A 19740-nucleotide genomic window follows, 5' to 3' on the forward strand; every position below is an offset into this window, starting at 1 on the left:
CCATTGTAACCCCAGCACCATGCAAGTCATTAAGTGGGAAGAGGTGGGAGTCCCAGCTAAGGAGTGTGAGGGAGTGAAGATGTGCCATAGGCGGAGGCTGGGAGGCTGTTTGGGAGAAAAAGCAGAGGGAACTTACAGAAGCAATTTGCAACCTTCTCTGCTAGCTTCCCCAATGACTTTGTTTGTGGGAAACTGGCAGAGAAGGCCACAAATAGTGATCATGTGCCACAGAGATACTGTAATGGCTATAAAGGTCACAAATCTCCCTTTTTCGTGGTCATCAGAATTTTGAATGTTCTCTGAACAGGTGGCTATAAATCAAGAACTAGCTGTATTCCAGCAGGATTGCATGTAAATTGTTTTATACTGCTGTATTCATCACCATTATAACTTAGGACTTAAAAGAAAAGCTCCAAATTGAGACCAGCTCTGGGTGATGTCATATACACATCCATATTTTCCTTCATAAAACTATAGAAATAGTTTGTTTTTGATTTCTTCCAGAATGGTTTACAATCCCCTAGTGTAGATACCAGCTCTGGAATTTCTAAGTAGTCCCACATTTAAGATCAACTAAAGCTACGTGGTAGATGGTGCAACTTATCTGAGCCCTAGGAAGATTCTTTTCACTAAATCATTTTGAGGAATGGCAATTTCTCCTCTATCTGAAGGCATATGATAAAGACCGCCTTAAATCATACTATTTCTATCCTTCTACATAAAAAGTATCTACCAATAGTGAAATTCCAGGGGAAAGGGTTCCACCATATTTTTTTTTACTGCTATTCAAATGTACTTTGTAGGGTTCCCCCCTCCTCTAAGAAGAAATTGTTTCTAAAGTAGCACGTAGAAGCAAGAAGTTGCTATATCATGTGCCTTTCTGATAGACTTTGAATAATACACAAGAGGAGATAAACTGCCTTACTATTGTTGTTCTATGGGTACAGAACCTCCACAAGACTCACTAGTCTTGTGAGGGTTTTCGAATTACATTTTCAGTGGACAGCGTTTTGCCATACTTCCTGTACAGATTTCTCCACAGTGGTAAATGTCTCTGCCATTTCATTTCTCCCTGTAAGGAAAGCAGCTGGATTTCCATGTGACTGGCATGGCATAGCTACATTGACAGAATCTTTGAAATAATTTGTTCTGCTCAAAATTCACATTGATGGAGACCAAAGTCCATCTCGCAACAGCCAGGGCTGTCACTTCCTAGCACCGGGCCACTTCATCTTGCTACTCATCCCAGGTTCCTAAAATGATTTTGTTACCTTTGGTTGGCATATTTTACAATTTATTAGCAACCAATTATTGCTTACATAGTATCAGTGAATGGACAGGTTCCTATTTCAGAATGGACTTCAGGAGTTGGGTATGGCAAACTGCAACATACCATTCTGATTTTGTGCAATTGTGTTGATCAAGGAAGTTCATGCTGTAGAGTAGACTATCAGTATTCTCCACATACACAAATATATTTTCAATTCATTTACAGTTTCTTACTAAGAGGATGTGTACCTATTGCAGTTTACCAGGAGAATGACCTGTAGAGGAAAAGGATCTGCAATAGTTTAGTCAGCTTTAGTGAATTCTTATCTTGTTCCATTCCATCCACTACTGTAAAGGTTAGCAGGGTTCAGGTCAAAATACAGTACAGTATGGATAGTGAACTGCAAACCCAACTACATGATATATGCTATGGACATAAGAACTGCTACTTGAAAGAACTCAAAGAATGTAATACTTTATCTTAATGGCAATGAATGAAAATGTCACTAATCAAGTTTATCTCTATCATATAGTTATTAAAAATATTTCAATCTAAAAACAGATCTGCATTAACTTGAAGTGATAAATGACTTGAGACTTATATCAGTCTTGCAAATAAGGTACTTTTCTTCATGCAGCAATCAGTATAGAAATTCAGGTCTCTCTAATCCAGCGGTTCTCAACCTATGGGTCGCAACCCCATTTGGGGTCGATCGACCATTTCACGGGGGTTGCCAAGAAAGGCTGTCCGCCATTTTTCCCCCTTTTCCGGCGGGTGCCTTACCTCCCTTGGGCTGGGCCAGCTGGTGGCCCAGCCGGTGGTCAGCCTGCTCCGTCTCTGCCGCTTGCCAGCTACGCCTCAGCCGGCGCAGGGGGCGGCACCACGCATGCGCGGCGCTCCCGGGCAGGGAAAGTCCTCGACTTAGGACCAGTTGGGCAGTCCTCAACTTACGACCGGTTTAGTCCTCGACTTACAACCGGTTTAGTCCTCGACTTACGACCAGTTGGGGGTCGCGGCATTAAAAAGGTTGAGAACCACTGCTCTAATCAGTTGATACAAGAAATACATTTCATCAAACAAGGTAAGAGAGAAGAGAGAGAATCATTAGGACCAACTGACATGTCTTTCCCCTCCCTAATCTCTATTTGAAGTGCAGGGACAACTATTTTAATCAGACTATGGCTGGAAAAGAAAGAGTAGAAATTTCCTTTCATTCCTGTATATTAAAATCCAAAGGAACCTCCCACAGCATCTGGGATTAAATTTAAAAAAAACAAAACAAATTTATATGACAAAGATGCAAGCCACAAAATTAATCTCTATGTTGTAATCCCCCAATGGCTGCTTCAAGAATGTTAAAACACAGTGCCAACACCTCACAGAGAGTTCTGCAAACATCTCTCATTCATTTTCACAGAGGAATCTAAGATTAGATCTGCTCACACCAAGTATTTATTACATCTCAAAACAATGGCAGACATTCTGGCTTCTGTGCAACCTACTTTTCTGTTCTGATCATTAGGAAATACATATAAATGTAATACAAGGCTGGAGGAAAAGTTGGCCCGCCCATTGCTAAACATTGCTTAATTTTTGAAGACTGTCTTTTGAAAGTCAAGATGCTGGTACTCCAGATTTTCAGACTCCATGTTCCTGATTGATTTAAGGTAATGCAGACTGACAGGAGAAGCGACCCTTTGATTACAAGTCCAGATGCTCCTACTATTTCCTCCATTTAACCCCCACCCCATATGCCATGCTTCTTTTCCAAAAAGTAAATTGCAAGATCTAATCTGGGTCAGTCACTGGGTCCTGAGGTTTACTCTTCTGAGCTTTTGGACTTGTGATGGAGCCAGTCTTCAGGGAATTTCTCTCTACTGGAATATGTGCTTTGGGATATTCTATGCTTCGTATTTATGTGGTGCCTTCCTATTGGTTAGTATGTTGATGGCCGGTGATTGGCTATTGTTTCCTTGTGCTGCCAAACGCAGCTCCTAAATATCTGATAAGCTGGTGGTAAATCAGCACTCCTATTGACTGACAAGAGGCCCATTTCCCAACTTCAATCATTTCTCTGGCTATCTTTGTATCTGCACAGCCAATAATCTTAGTAGCTGCAAAACTGAATGTATGTCCTTGTTCATTGCAATGCGAGGCTACCAATGAGTTTGGGACTCATCTGACCACTCACTTGTGTTCTTACAATCTGGGGGTTAGCTTCCTCGTATGGTGGACTCTGGGTGGTGTGTGATGCCTACTTGCAGATGTCAGAAGCTGTGTTCTACTGCTTCCAAAATGGTTTTGATGTATGGCAGGGTGTGCCATACAGTTGGTCTTGTACCTTCTTTCTTCCTTTCTCTCCTTTGTATGTTGCGCAGGTATCTTGTAATAAATGCTTGTGGATACCCATTCTGCCTGAATTGATCACATAGATATCTTCTCTCCAATTGTTTAGCTTGTTGGGTACTGCAGTGGGTTCTTACCCTGCCCTATAGTGTTCTGACACAGCTCTTTTGTGTGACAGTGGATGGTTACTGTTGAAATTAAGAACGCATGCAGTGTTGGTGGCCTTGCAATAAACTGTGGTTTCTAGGCTTCCTTCTTCCTGCCTGTTGACAAGCACATCTAAAAATGATAATTGTCTGGCTGTTCCTTCCTCCAATGTGAATTGTATGTCTGGGAAGATGGAATTCATTAGGTTATGAAAATCTTTCAGTGCATTTCTTTTGATGATGACAAATGTGTCATCCATGTAGCGGCACCAAAATTTAGGTGTGGCGTTTTCAAATGCATGCTGTTCTAGTTTGCGCAGGAACTAGAACTTTCTTTTCCAGTCATAGCCTGATTAAAATAGTTGTGCCTGCATGTGGAAAAGAACTGGAGGATCATAAACTGAACAAGTGCCAATCAGGTAGTGTAGCAAATTCAATCTCAGTCTGAAGTAACAGTACTATGGCACAATCAAGAAACATCATTGTTTCTGGTTGGTTAGAAACCAAAAGCAGTCATTGGTCTGACTGGACCAAGAATATTGCATTCATTGACAAAGTCAAAAGGATTATGGCCAGAGAAAATTAACCAACCAATAACTAGATATAAAGTTATCTGAGACATTGAGTATGTTTAGTTGTGAGAAGAAAAGTGCTTCGCTGGCATCCTGCAAGGGAGGAGAGAGGCAATTGAGGAAGTAAGGAATTGGCATGGGAATGGGCAAAAAAGGGGGGAGGGATGACAAGATGACAGGAATCAGAGGTGTCAATCCAGAATAAAGTGATCAATCAAGGAGAGAGCCTGAGATCAGAATGCAAAACTACACCAGAGAGGCGCCAAACCTCAAAGCCGTTCCCAAAACATCAAAAATGAATGCTATTAGACACTGATGGATTGGTCAAGTGGGGAGGACCAGGGAAAGGGAGAAAATGCAAACTTTGCGCAGGAATACTCAGATCTAGCTTTGCTTATGCTATAAACTCTTATCTTTAGCAAAAGAACCTTTTACTTCAAAGAATGGAGATGAGGATCTTTCTTTCCTAAATGCCCAAGTTGGGACAAGCCTGACAAAAAAGCTTGGGGAGGCATGATAGCTGACTTCAAGTAACTATAAAAGGCCATCGTGCAGAAGACAGTACAGAATTGGTCAGAATTGTCCAGAAACAGAGAAAGAAACAAAAGGTCTAAATTTCAAAGAAGTCTATTTCAATTGGACATCAGGAAAATTTTCCAAATGGTAAATATTATTTAATAAAGAAACAGAAAGCCTTGGGAGGAGCCAAGTGCTCTTTCATTGGAGGTATTGAAACAGACACTGAATGACCATCCATTGGGGATATCAAAAAATTGGATTTTTACTCTATGCAGGGGCTTGCAGTAGATGGTTCCCAGGATCCCTTGCAACCCTTAAGTTCCATGGTTTGCCATGATGAAATGAAAGAAAAACTCAGCATAAAAATTCAGTTTACATCTTATAAATAATGATGTGACTTCTTCCGAATCCCTTCTGGCTCTTTTTCATAGTTATTCTAGTATAGTGTTAGAAGGTCCAAGGAACTGGATTAAAGAAATAAGGATCACAAGATGAACATCAATCATGAGGGTAACATGAATTGTTCCCAGAAAAGATGAGAATAGTATTTAAAATATATTTGATGGGAAAACAAGAGACAAATGACCTTATATATGAAGTACACTATTGTCCAAAAATTTCACCAACAGTTATTATACATATGATTAATAAAGAAGAGCGTTTTCAAAGTTTAGATTGTAAAATGCTTAATAAAACAGTAATCAGAGAACAAATAACAAGAGATGAATGGAGAGGTCTAATTCATCACTATTCTGCAGTTACTGAATCAAAGAAACCCAAATAATTATGTATCATTAAGACTATGCCATTTTGATGAAACTAAGAAAACACCCTTATTAGGAAAGCATTTTTGATCTTGCTTGTTTATTGCACTTAATGAGTCAAAACTTGAGGGAATTCCTCTGGAACCAAAAGATCATTCATATTTCCTGACAAACATTCAGAAAAAATAAATCTCCTTGTGATTAGAAAACCCTTTTAAATATATGATACGATTCTGTCTCCTAACTAATCTCTGAAATATGGGTGGCCAAACCATATATACTTGTTTCCTTTAAACAAGGCACCCTTTTTGTTTAAATTAAAAACTGCACTGCAAAATTGGAAAATATAGACATTACTGTAGAATCTCATTCTATTTCATGAATAATTGAAGATATAGTATATATCTGGATAAATTTGGTTTAAATCACAACCTAAACAAATGTTTCCCCTATCTCTGATCTCAAATGCGATAGGTAGTAACTACTGTAGTAACACCTTTATACATTACAGAGAAAAGAAGAATCTTCAAGACACTAAGATAAAAAAATCTATAAGAAAAGCTGAAAGTCAATAGGATGCTAAATAGCCTGGCCATATGGGCTTCTCTACCAGGTCCCGTCTCTTGCCCCGTTTAATTTTTTAAATATTAACAAATTGAAAGCATCAGTCTTCAAAATCATCTTCATTTCCAATACTTGGATGCCACAAAAGCTTCATGGTTCTTTCAAGAAGATAAAGATGGAGAACAGCTCCAGCCAATTGCTCTCTTTGCCTTAGAAAAGGGACAAAAGCTGGACCTGACAGTAACTACTTTCAGGGGCAACATAACATACATTTTGAGACTGCAGTAGCCATTTTGTAAATGGTCAAAGTATTTCCCACCATCATAAACAATTCCCTTGAGTGATCATATCATGGATTTTCTAAGTTCAAATTGACCCACTGACCCAAAAAGGGTGAAGAATCTGCACTGCCAAATGGTGCTCGAGACAAATAAGGTAATTAAAGGAGAAAAAAAACCAAAACAATGTAGAGTTAAGAGGTCGCCTGGATGAAGGAGGCTAATAAAGGTATAATTGTGACCCTCAAATTAGACATTCTGCAGTCAAGCCAACAAGGTTCCTTCAAACCAATTTATTACCAAATTATTATATACTAGATAGCATTGTGCTCCATTATAGCACAATATCATTCACAATGACTAATTGTGGCTCTATGGGATGTCAGGCATGGCGTTCCCCCATCTTTTGTAACCTTTTAAATTAAAGGTGTCAAAATAGAACATAAAAGGTTAATTTCTTAGCTATCCCAAAGCTTGTTAGAACACCTCTATAAATAAGCAAGTTGGGCTGGAGAGTTTGTATATGGATTCTCATTTGACTAGAGAATCTTCAGGATCAAATTTGGGAGATAAAAACCAATATTTTGGATAAGGTTTGGGAATAAGCAACTACAGCAGACCAGGCTTTCAACTGGAAGTAAGAAGCCTATTCAAAGAGAACTCTTCTAGAGGACTTTAACTGGGGTTCTCCTTTGCTTTGGGGTTTAATTGTTGCAAACTTCCTAAAGTTGCTGATAAGCAGCACTATAGATTATCGATGAGTAAGCCAAAAAAATTAAGACATGAGGTAAGAATAAAAAAAAACACCTGTAACTAAATTAGTGTACATAAATGCCCTTCATGATTGTACTCTGTGTCTTTTTATTTTTTTGGCCTAAAAGCCAATCTTCCTTCTCTTGTTTCATGTCTGATTGGCATTCTTCTTTCAGCTCTTCCTCTTCTTCATTCCACTAAACATCCTTCTCCATATCTCCCCACAGCTTCTATGGCATCCCATAACATCAATTCTTTTCATGCTGTTCCAAGTAGTTGCATTATCCTTTTTCCTTATATCTGCTTTCATTTCATTCTGTTGTGAGATTAGTCAACCTTCTAATACTTTTTCATGCAGGACTCATTTTTTGCAGACATTCTTCTTTTCCTCTAGTTTCATTACTTCTTTTCTTCTTTTTCTGTGTCCATTTTTTTTCTCAAGATCCTTTCTGGATGTTACAAAAATGGTCTGTCCTATGTTCATAACTTCTCATCCTTTGCACCCTTCATTAATTCTCTTAACTTTTAATCACAAAACTGACACTGATTTCATGTCATCTTCCAAAATAACTCTGGGTGGCTTATAAACATTAAAACTAGTAGACGTTAATGTTCAAAACAAACATTTTCTAAGCAGCTACTCACCAGTCATCATTCTAATTCACTTTTGGGTCCCCAAAATGGTTTATTAACTTTTTCTACTTTTCCAGAATTCACATTGTCTAATCAAAGATTTTTTTTTCCTTCTGGAGTGAATATAGCACAATTTCTACCCAGACTCCTTCCTAATTTTTCCATGTACAGTATACAATCTAATTCATAGGAGTATAACATGTCACTATCTTAAGGATTCCAATTTTCATACATACTTATAAGAACCTACAGTACATTACACTCATTCACATTTTCTAACATACATTTTGAAGATTAAACCTATACCTCATCTTCCCTACAAGTATTCCTCAACTCCATTTCACAAAATCAGTCTCAGAATAACAGAGTTGGAAGGGACCTTGCAAGTCATCTAGTCTTCTGGTACAATTTTGCCAAAATGTCACAAATGCAACCAAAGCCCAGATTTACCCTGTATGTGCTTATGATATTTTATGCAAGGTCTGATTTTTAATGAACAGACATCTTACAAACCTACATTCCATTGCCTGTGTCCCATTAGTTATGTAGCTGTGGAGAAAACAGGTTGAAGAAGTGACAAATTACAACTTACTAAGATATTGTTTCGTTTCATGCAAAGATGGGCATGATAAAGGACCAAAATGGCAGAGACCTAACAGAGGCAGAAGAGATTAAGAAGAGATGGCAAAACTACACAGAAGAACTATACAAGAATGAGCTTAACGTCCCAGATAATCACAATGAGATGGTCACTGACCTCAAACCAGACATCCTAGAATGTGAAGTGAAATGGGCCTTAGAAAATCTGAGCAACAACAAAGCTAATGGAGGTGACAATATTCCAGCTGAGCTATTAAAAATCTTAAAAGACGATGCAGTAAAAGTGCTACACTCAATTTGCCAGCAAATTTGGAAAACTCAACAGTGGCCACAGGATTGGAAAAGGTCAGTTTACATTCCAATTCCAAAGAAAGGCAATGCCAAAGAATGTTCAAACTATCGCACCCATTGCACTCATTTCACATGCTAGTAAAGTTATGCTTAAAATCCTACAAGCTAGACTCCAGCAGTATGTGGATCGAGAACTACCAGAAGTACAGGCAGGATTTCGAAGAGGCAGAGGAACTAGAGATCAAATTGCCAACATACGCTGGATCATGGAGAAAGCTAGGGAGTTACAGAAAAACATCTACTTCTGCTTCATTGACTATGCAAAAGCCTTTGATTGTGTGGATCACAACAAATTGTGGCAAGTTCTTAAAGAGATGGGAGTACAAGACCATCTCATTTGTCTCTTGAGAAACCTATATGCGGGTCAAGAAGCAACAGTGAGAACTGGACACGGAACCACTGATTGGTTCAAAATTGGAAAAGGAGTCCGGCAAGGCTGTATACTGTCGCCTGCCTATTTAACTTATATGCAGAGCACATCATGAGAAAGGCAGGGCTAGATGAATCAAAAGTTGGAATTAAGATTGCCGGGAGAAATATCAACAACCTAAGGTATGCAGATGATACCACTCTAATGGCAGAAAGTGAAGAGGAACTAAAGAGCCTCTTGATGCGGGTGAAGAAGGAGAGTGCAAAAGTTGGCTTGAAACTCAACATTAAGAAAACCAAAATCATGGCATCCGGCCCTCTCAATTCCTGGCAAATAGATGGGGAAGAAATGGAGGTAGTGACAGATTTTATTTTTCTGGGATCAAAGATCACCTCAGATGGGGACTGCAGCCAAGAAATTAAAAGACGCTTGCTCCTGGGGAGGAAAGCTATGGCAAATCTAGACAGCATTCTAAAAAGCAGAGACATCACCCTGCCAACAAAAATGCATATAGTCCAGGCCATGGTTTTCCCAGTTGCAATGTATGGCTGTGAAAATTGGACCATAAGAAAGGCTGAGCGCAAAAGAATTGAGGCCTTTGAACTATGGTGCTGGAGAAGACTCCTGCGAGTCCCTTGGACTGCAAGGCATTCAAACCGGTCAGTCCTAGAAGAGATCAACCCCGACTGCTCTTTAGAAGGCCAGATCCTGAAGTTGAAACTCAAGTACTTTGGCCATCTAATGAGAAGGAAGGGTTCACTGGAGAAGAGCCTAATGCTGGGAAAGATTGAGGGCAATAGAAGAATGGGACGACAGAGAATGAGATGGCTGGATGGAGTCACTGAAGCAGTAGGTGTGAATTTAAATGGACTCCAAAAGATGGTAGAGGACAGGAAGACCTGGAGGAACGTTGTCCATGGGGTCGCGATGGGTCGGACACGACTTCGCAATTAACAACAACAACAAAAGATATTGTTTAGTTTAAGCAGCACTTAAAATTGTAACATTAACTCTCTTGTTCCAATGGCATATTTAGAACAGGTGTGGGTACTTTCTTCCTGGTTCCCAACTTTGAAGGGACGGCAAGGGCCATGGTGGGCCAAACCATTATTCATAAATAGGCAGGGACAAACTTGGGATTTTTGTTTTTGTCTCCATGCCAAATCTATTTTATAGTATATACTGCAATGTTTATGTTTTTTTCTACCTCAAAATGGTAAGAAACCATGCTGTGGAATTTTGATAATTAGGTAAAGCAGGAAAGAAAGGGTTCCATGGCTACTAGTGGCCGCAAGCTTCCAGGTTTGCTTTATGGCAATTGGTTCTGGATAGAAGGATTTGCATTCAGCAAGACTTTCGATACTCTTTTCCTCAATTGCAAAACAGACATAGCAAAACACCCTTCTCCAACTTAATATTCAGATGCCCTGGATTTCCATGCCCTGGATTGCCAGCCTGCATATTAGGTTGAAGTTCAACCTAGAGGAGATGAAATTGGGAAAGATATTTGACTTAGTTGTCCATTTGTTCGGATAACTTTTTCTTCAGTCTCTGATTGACTACCTGTGTCAAGGAAAAATAATTCTAGCATAACTTAAGTTTTCCTTCTTAATTAATAAAGGTGATTTATATCACATGCATTAATACACATGTGCATAACTGGAAATGCACAATTTGTGTCCGACAACACATATTATACTTATAAGGGTCTTTGACCAAAGTTCTCAGTGAAAGGAAATTAGCAGCTGTGTCTCATAAAAATTTTGCCATTTCAGCTACCCTGGGATCAGACTTTTCCCTTAATGCTCACCATAATCCTGTCACTGTCGATGATGGTGTTCAGTCTGTGTGCAATTGTCAAAACAGTACACTGGGCAAACTTTTCACGGATTGTCTTTTGAATCAGCTCATCTGTTCTGAAATAAATAACACAAGTAATGTGAAGAGATTATGCAACAAGCAAAACAGTTTCTGCTTCTGGGCACTTTGTTTTTCTATATTCTTTGGCATAGCTCTATGTCAACATGTTTTAGTAAACTGTAGCAGCAAAGTGCATGTTTGCCTTTTGGACACATCGAAGTGTTACATTACACTACAACACAGCATGTTAGAGCCCTTTGCAGGCAGTCATTTTCTAAGTGAGAAGGAGGAAAAAAATGAGGGTTGTGTTTGACAGAACCCCACATTTCCTTGACTGAATCTAAAAATGATATGCAAAATGCATGTCACTGACTTTCCAGTGCACATAATCAAATTCTGTAGCGTTCAGATCAAATGCTACTTGCTAACACATTTACACATACAGTAATGTTTGTTAGAAAATTTGTGTAGGATTTTTATCTTACTATGGAAAGCCTCAGTTCTTTTAATGAATAATACTGATTGCACGAAAAGTTAATTTGGTGGAAAGATAGTTTAGATCAGATCTACCCGATCTTTTGACTTCAAATTTCATTAACCCAATGTAAGAATTCTTGCTCCAAACACCCCAAAAGCATCATTGCTTATCATAAGGGTAGCTACTGCAACCTGTACAGTCTCTCAAATAATTCATTTCTCAATGCAATGCTTCTCTTCCTTCTTTCTCTGTGGTGTGTTTGACCTTTAAATGAAACTCAGTGTCCACTAAGATGGCTTTAATATGTCCCCAATTATATCAGAGATAAGGCAAATTTCATGGAGAGTTACTATCATAAAGAGTTGCTACAATTGTCATTAAGAATCTACACTAGTCTTTTATATATTTTATATTCACTATTAAGTGGATATCTAGAAATTGAGCCAGCTCTAGGAATAAGTGTCTTTTCCTTCTAGCACAGCCATTATTAGTGATGAATATTTCAGTTGAATTTTCTTTCCATAGATAAGCTTTAAATAATATAAAGTTAGTGCTTTATATAAAATAACAACAGCAATATCTTGAAGCAAGTTTCTGAATGTTGAGATGATGTTAAAAATTAATCATAAGTACCAATGACAATAAAAAGACTTCCAATGGTCTTAGTTAAATAGAATTCTCAACTAAATTTCCTCTAAAGGAAAATAAGCTTTATTTGTTAACTTCTTTAATCTATGGAGAACTAGAATTTTTCTAGAATTTTACAGAATTTTAACTGTAATTTACTGGAGACCCAACTTTTAACTATGGTTCATTGAATGACCAATCTATATTTCTTTAAATCACTGAATAAGATTAACTAAAATTTAATATGGATGTCACAAAAATAAAATATCATACATAGAAAAGGCATCCTATTTTTAAAAAACATTTTAATTAATTATTTCTTTTAAATAATTACATTTAAATACATTTTATTCATAGTTAGGGTAATGAAACGTCTGCAAGAAAACAAGCAAGCTCAGAAAGTACCAAGGACCCCTTATGTTTTATTCATTTAAAAAATCAAATTAAATGATAGAGAATGGAATTTTACCTTCTTGTTCCCTAAACAATTATCAATGTATTCAGTTCTTAATATAGTACAGTAATCCTTGACTTGCATCCATAACTGAGCTCAGAATTATGCTCATAAATTGTGCCGGTTAAGTGGGTCATCATATGGCCAACCCGATTTTATGACATTTTTTGTGGTTGTTGTTAAGCAAAACTGTAGTTATTAAGCAAATGCCATGGTGGTTAAGTGAATCTATTTTTCATAATGGGCCTCTTTAGTAGAAACCAGAAGTAAACATCATTTTTTGATGGAAAAAGTCATAAATTGCAATCATGTGACTATGGTAACCTGCAAATGACCATAAATGCAAGCCAATTGCTGAGTGCCCCAAAAGCAATCACGTGAGCATGGAAGGGAGAGGTGGCCCTCAGAACTTTGAATCTGGGTTGTAAGTACCTTTTTTGAGCCCGTTCTCCCTCAATGAATAGTCACTAAGTGACTGGTTTTAAGTTACGAACCATCTGTTTTAGAAATATAATTTTTATGCAATTTCATTAATCTAATATTGAAATGTAAGCCACCCAGAGTCATTTGCTGAGATGTGCGGCTATAGAAATAGGTAGATAGGTAAATAGATAGATGGATGGATGGATAGATAGAGACAGACAGACAGACAGACAGGAAAGAGCATTAAAGTAAGGTCTAGAGAAGGCCCATTGATAATGAATGTGGTATTTTGCCAAAATGAACATTTAGGTTTCCCTAAAAGTAATCAGTTTTTGCATTTGTGTTCATCTGTAATTATCTACTTATTATTTTTATAATTATTGATACTGTTGCTTTTAGGATGGATTTTTGCTATTACAGTAGGTATTTTTCATCTGAGACCCTGTGTAAATTATAATGACATACAACTATAATGGATCAATATTATAATAATACCAGAGATAAATTGTACTTCCTGTTTACCTTGGGTCAACATTTGCAGTTGCTTCATCGATAATCAGTATTTTATTCTTCTTCAGAATAGCCCTGGCCAGGCACACCAGTTGTCTCTGGCCAACACTAAAATTAGATCCAGATTCTGCCAATTGTGTTTCCAGTTTGTCAGGTAGTTCTTCTATTGCTTCTTTCAGTTGGACCTATAAGCAATTCATAACAGTAATTCCAACTAAAAATTTACTAAGAGACCATTAAAGTGCTTCACATCTAATTTCAAAATATTCATACCACCTTATCTTTAAAAAGTGCTTCAAAACAAGCAGTTCATAGTTTATTATGGACTTATGACGTTGAGAGGGCGAGCACGCCAGAACTCACTGACTGAAATGAGTTAACAAACTATGGACATAGATTATGTGATGAGTTTAATTTGGGCTACATTGCCAGATGCCCATTGAATATGCTGAACTCTTCCATCAGCAGCAGTTAATATGCTCATTAATGAGGGACAGGGCATTTGTAAGCCCCAAAATTTGAAGGACATCAGATTTCCTGCTCATGGTAACAACACTCTTGGCTCAGGTCATTTTAACTTACCATGATGTTAGAACAAAGAACAATTTAACAGAACAGAAGTCTTCTGTATATTAGAATACATTGGAAAGTGTTGTTTTCCAGGAAAATTACCTCTTCTAAAGAAGTCCACAGGTCTTCATCACTATACTCATTGAAAGGATCCAAATTTTTCCTCATAGTCCCAGTAAATAAAGCTGGCTCCTGAAACACAAGAAATTTCCAGGCAAATTATTTTAATTCATTAACCTTGATTTTTCTATAACAAAATATTAAAGTCTCTTAGCTCGTTTAGGATAATTAAAAGTAGCATATGGCAAGAATGCATGTTCAAACAGAAATGTAATAAAGTCCCAACAGCTATTTTTTTTTTCAAGGCAAAATTGTGAGATGGATAGATAGACAGAAGAATATCGTAGAGGTGCTGAGAGAAAATAGAAATAAGTCTTAATTGTTTTTCTTCCCAACAATTTTTCCATAAGCAACTTTCTCTTCTAAAACATTTCCTCTCTAAAGGATTACTGAAATGCATTTGTCTTCCATATCTCTATGTGACATCCTTTCGTAGAAAAACAGACATGGAAATACAAAGCTCCTATTTAACAATGTCATTTCACAAAGTTGCTTGGAAGAAATTTTTAAAAGTATAACAAAGTGTGTAATATGCAAATAGTTTCCTAATGGAAATGCAAGTTTATTGCTACCCGATTCTAATCTTAGAACACAATAATAAAATTAAGCTTTGTAAGTGAATTGCATCTGTCAGCATTTGCACTCTCTGACCCACATTCCTTTTAATGATTGATTTTCAAGGCACAAAAGAAACAGATCAAATTCTAGTAGTGTTATGTTATAAAGAAAAAACTGACTACTGTACAGTCTTTTACTATAATACAGGTAGTCTTCAACTTACGATCACAACTCAGCCCAACGTTTATGTTGCTAAGTGAGAAATTTGTTAAGTGAGTTTTGCCCGATTGTACAACTTTTCTTGCCATATTTGTTACATGAATCACTGCAGTTGTTAAATTAGTAACCTGGTTGTTAAGTGAACCTGCTTTCCCCATTGATTTTGTTTGTCAGAAGGTTGTAAAAGGTGATCACATGACCCAGGGACACTGCAACCGTCATAAATGTGAGTCAGTTGTCAAGAATCTGACATGTAGATTTCACTTATTGTAGATCCTTTCCTATTGGGAGGAAAAATCTTCAGGCTACAAAGTCTGCTTTTGTTGAATGGTGAAACTAAAATTAAATTTAGATTGACTAGAGTTGGTGGCTACCCTTCAGCTAAAGTAAGTAAACACTGAATTCTGTTGAAAGAAGAGTGATTGTTAAATTAGCGAGAACAGGAAAATGACAAGTGTGCTACAGTTTAATGCAATATATATGTATTGCAATCCATAAAGTACTCATAGCTTGTCAAAATGCTTAGGATCTCAGCCTTTGTCCAAATTTAAGGTCAAGATCAGTTTGATCAGCAACTCAAATGTCAGAAATACATTAACACTAGAACTGTGCAAGGCTTCAATCTAAAGGCAAAAGGTTGGTTCACAGCACGTGGGGGAGTCCACAAGTGTGACTTCTTAAAGCAGAGACATCTTTTTTGGGGGAAAGATTGTGGGTGTCTCCACAATTCTAAGACAGCTTTTTTTTTTCCTGCAAAGAGCTTGGTATTTCCAAAGGCAACTGGACTTTGCTTTTTCCTTGAAGATGTTCCGCCTCTCATCCAAGAAGCTTCTTCAGTTCTGAACTTTCAGTCACTTTTCTCTTGCTATGAGAAGCTACATTTACTTCTCTAAATCTCAGAGTTGACCATAGGTGAGGATATGTGCACCGAAGACGTAGCATTTGCAGACTTGTCACATCCCAGTTCAAAATGTTACTTGGGCACACTAGCTCCAGTGAAGGCGTATTATGACTTGTTCAACCAAAAGATAGATATTTTTGATGTTTGTCACACATTACAATAATATCCCAGTCTTAAAATTCAGTCAAAGTCAATGCCAAAATAAACAGAATGGGGCAGGGACAGAGGGGACAGACTGCCTGGAATAAAGGTTTAAAAATCAACCCCATTCACACTAATCAGCAGTAATAATTATAATAAAACATTTGTAAAATGAAGCCCAAAAGGTTAAACTAGGTACTGCAAAACTGCAATTTGCCCTATAGGTGACTATTATAGTAGTGAAATGACTTCAGTTTCTTCTGACAGGCTCACTTAAGGATACATATTGCAGCTTAGCATAATAGTTCAGTACTGCCTAGAGGTATTCAACTGTCTCAAGTGTCTTTAATCGTTTTCATAAGAAGCAAATGCACAGGTAAAGAAAGAGCGTAGTGCAATGATTAATTGCCAATAGATTACAACCCATGAAGCTATTTTTATTTTAATGGTGTAGTAACGTATGCCAAGTTGCAAAGCTCTTTGGATAAAATATTTTCAATGCATTTCTGCCAGGTTATAAGGTCTGTAAAATCATCACAGGCAGAAGAAATGTGCAATATAATGTGGTTTTGTATTCTCCTTTAAAATGAAAGACAATGAAACAGATTTTTCATTACAAAAACAGCAATTCCTGCAGTATAATTTCAATTACAAAAGCTTTTGATCATATGGGTTCAATAAAGCATTAAAAATGCTGTTTTTTAATATAACAATCTTATTTTTAAAAAATCTATTAATGGTATTAGATGTATATTTCAGATATTGTGGAGATGAAGTTCCATTTCAATTTTTTAATAGTTTGGCAAAATGGAAAATTTCAATTCATAAAATCTTTATAACTGCTATAAAATAGTAGGAGCATACTGCAGAAGAAGATAAGGATAGTTTTAATTTCAGCTCCTGGCAAATAGTTATATAAAAATGGCCTGTTTCATGAGAGGAAGCTCATAAGCTAAACCTATAAAAATGATAAATTACAATCAGAGAAATAGATATTTTTGCCTCAAAGGACTGATGTTAACTAATACAAGTTTCATGAAGTAGCATCTAAAGAACCAATCAGAATCATATTTTTCAACCGTGGCAACTTTAAGATGTGTGAACTTCAAATCCCAGAATTCCCTAGCGGGCAAGCTGACTGGATAATTTGGGAGGTTGAAGCCTACAGTACATCTTAAAGTTTCAAAGTTGAATATGTCAGTGAAATTTCTCTGTGATCCAGGTAGAATTGTCTGGAAGATGAGTCATGGCAACTGGATTTCTTTTTTGGTCTGAAACATTTGGGTATACTTGGATAAACAGCAAAACATTTCAAACCAAAGGAAAAAAAAGTCCAGTTGCCATGATTCCAGATTCCAAGATTAAAAAACACTAAAATAGAAGTTAGCCAGCATTATAATTTCTGGAACATTATTAGCTCAGTAATCATTTTAAGTATAGATATAAGAAACTACTACAATTTGTGATACATGGACCTTTAAATGCCACTCGGTTGGTCCAGAATGCATCAGTTCATGTGTTACCTGGCACGTTCAATACAATAGTCACTTGCTGATTGTGTAAATACTACAATACCTGCATAGTCAGCAGTGTGTGGCAGCAGCCAAAAAAGCTAATACAATCCTTGCTCATATAAACAGAGGCATAGAATCAAAATCGTTGAAACTCAAATACTTTGGCCACCTAATGAGAAGGAAGGATTCACTGGAAAAGGGCCTAATGCTAGGAAAGATTGAGGGCAATAGAAGAAGGGGACGACAGAGAATGAGATGGCTGGATGGAGTCACTGAAGCAGTAGGTGAGAACTTAAATGGACTCCCGAAGATGGTAGAGGACAGGAAGACCTGGAGGAACGTTGTCCATGGGGTCGCGATGGGTCGGACATGACTTCGCAATTAACAACAACAAGAATCAAAATCATGTAAAGTATTAGTACCACTTTATCAAGTCACCACATTACAAAAAAGATGTTGAGACTTTGGAAAAGGTGAAAAGAAGAGCAACTAAGATGATTAAAGGCCTGGAGACTAAAGAACAGTTGAAGAATGGTTGCAGGTTGTGGGTTTGGCTAGTCTAGGGAAAAGAAGGACTAGGGGGGACATGATAGCAGCATTCCAGTATTTCAGAGCCTGCCATAAAGAGGAAGGGGTCGATTTATTTTCCAAAGCACCAGAGGGCAGGACAAATAACAATGGATGGAAATTACTTAAGGAGAGAAACCTGGAATTAAGGAGAAACTTCCTAACAGTGAGGACAATTAACTAGTGGAACAGCTTGCCTTCAGACATGGTGGGTGCTTCATCACTGAAGGCTTTTAAGAAGAACCTGGACAGCCACTTGTCTGAAATGGTATAGGGCAGTGGTTCTCAACCTTTTTAATGTCACGACCCCTAACCGGTCGTAAGTCGAGGACTACTCAACCGGTCGTAAGTCGAGGACTACTCAACTGGTGCAGCACTGTTTGCAGAATGGGACTTTTGGCAGGCTCAGCAGGGCACAGACAGCCTGGACAATTCCGATTGGCTTTTGAAAGCCAATAGTATTAGACTCTATTCAAGAGAGTCTATTCTATTGGTTTTCAAAAGCCAATAGAATAAAAGGGAGTAGCACAGCTAACGAAAAGGGGGAAAAAATGGCAGACTGCGTTGTTTGACGACCCCCGTGAAATGGTCGTTCGATCCCAAATGGGGTCCCGACCCACAGTTGAGAACTACTGGTATAGGGTCTCCTGCTAGGGTTTGGACTAGAAGACCTCCAAGCTCCCTTCCTGTTCTATTCTGATTCTGATTCCAACTAGAGTCAACCCATCCAATAGGTTTATCCTGAGAAAAACTATTTGTAGTATCCTAATTTCAGAAGGCAATTAGAAGCACGTCTTCAGAATCTCCTAATTTCTCTCTTTTTCTTGATGGATTTCCCCCTTGCTGTCTTCTATTGCCTAAAAACATTATTCAAAACCTAGATTTTAGGACAAACTATGATTAGCATAAGCCAAGACCTGGAGGGGGAAGCCACACTTGAGAGACAAGGATTTACAAGCTGGCAGTGAATGCATTTCCATTCCATCTTGTGATTCAGTTTGTTCAAATGAGAAATTGTTTTCAAAATATATTCCATGAAAACTAAACTGACTTCTTAAATATCAATAAAAGATGGACTAGCTACTAGGAAAACTCAAAATGACAAATCTATCTGTTTTTCTAAGACACATTTTGAGTAATTTACAAAATATTTCCTATAAAATCTTCACAAAAATTCACACACCCACAGACATAAATATATGTGAATTTGCATCCAGAGAAAAGTCCATAAGCATTTTATGTTGTAGCACCTTAGAGTTGCTGAGACTCACGCAGTATTTAAATCTAAATAGTATTTAAATCTAATTAATTAATTAATTTCCATATTGGTCATGTATGCTACAACATACAATTAAAATGCACATGGACTTTTCTCTGGATGAAAACTCACATGTAAATATGTCTGTGGGTGTGTGAATTTTTGTGAAGATTTTATAGGAAATATTTTGTAAATTACTCAAAAAATGTCTTAGAAAAACAGATAGATTTGTCACTTTGAGTTTGACTATCCATTTTTAATTACATAATTGCACTGCAAAATTTGGAGCAATGCAAAAACTAAACAATGTATCTGTTCCACTTCATGTAATCACTCAGAAGGTCAAATTAGATTGATATATATTAAAATGCAAC

General features: G+C 37.4%; 1 protein-coding gene across 2 annotated transcripts in view; it reads right to left on the reverse strand.

The window, feature by feature from the left end:
* ABCC4 (ATP binding cassette subfamily C member 4) overlaps positions 1–19740 on the reverse strand; it is a 182880-nt gene that overhangs the window by 28543 nt on the left and 134597 nt on the right. For both annotated transcript variants that reach the window (XM_039337655.1, XM_039337654.1), the window contains 3 exons: positions 14191–14280; positions 13531–13703; positions 10977–11082 (listed from right to left, as the gene is read on the reverse strand). In XM_039337655.1, coding sequence (XP_039193589.1) covers positions 10977–11082; positions 13531–13703; positions 14191–14280 — 369 coding nt within the window. The remainder of the gene's footprint in view (positions 1–10976; positions 11083–13530; positions 13704–14190; positions 14281–19740) is intronic.

Source organism: Crotalus tigris, unplaced genomic scaffold, assembly GCF_016545835.1.
Source record: "Crotalus tigris isolate CLP2741 ecotype Arizona unplaced genomic scaffold, ASM1654583v1 scf7180000017685.4511686, whole genome shotgun sequence".
Classification (NCBI taxonomy): domain Eukaryota; kingdom Metazoa; phylum Chordata; class Lepidosauria; order Squamata; family Viperidae; genus Crotalus; species Crotalus tigris.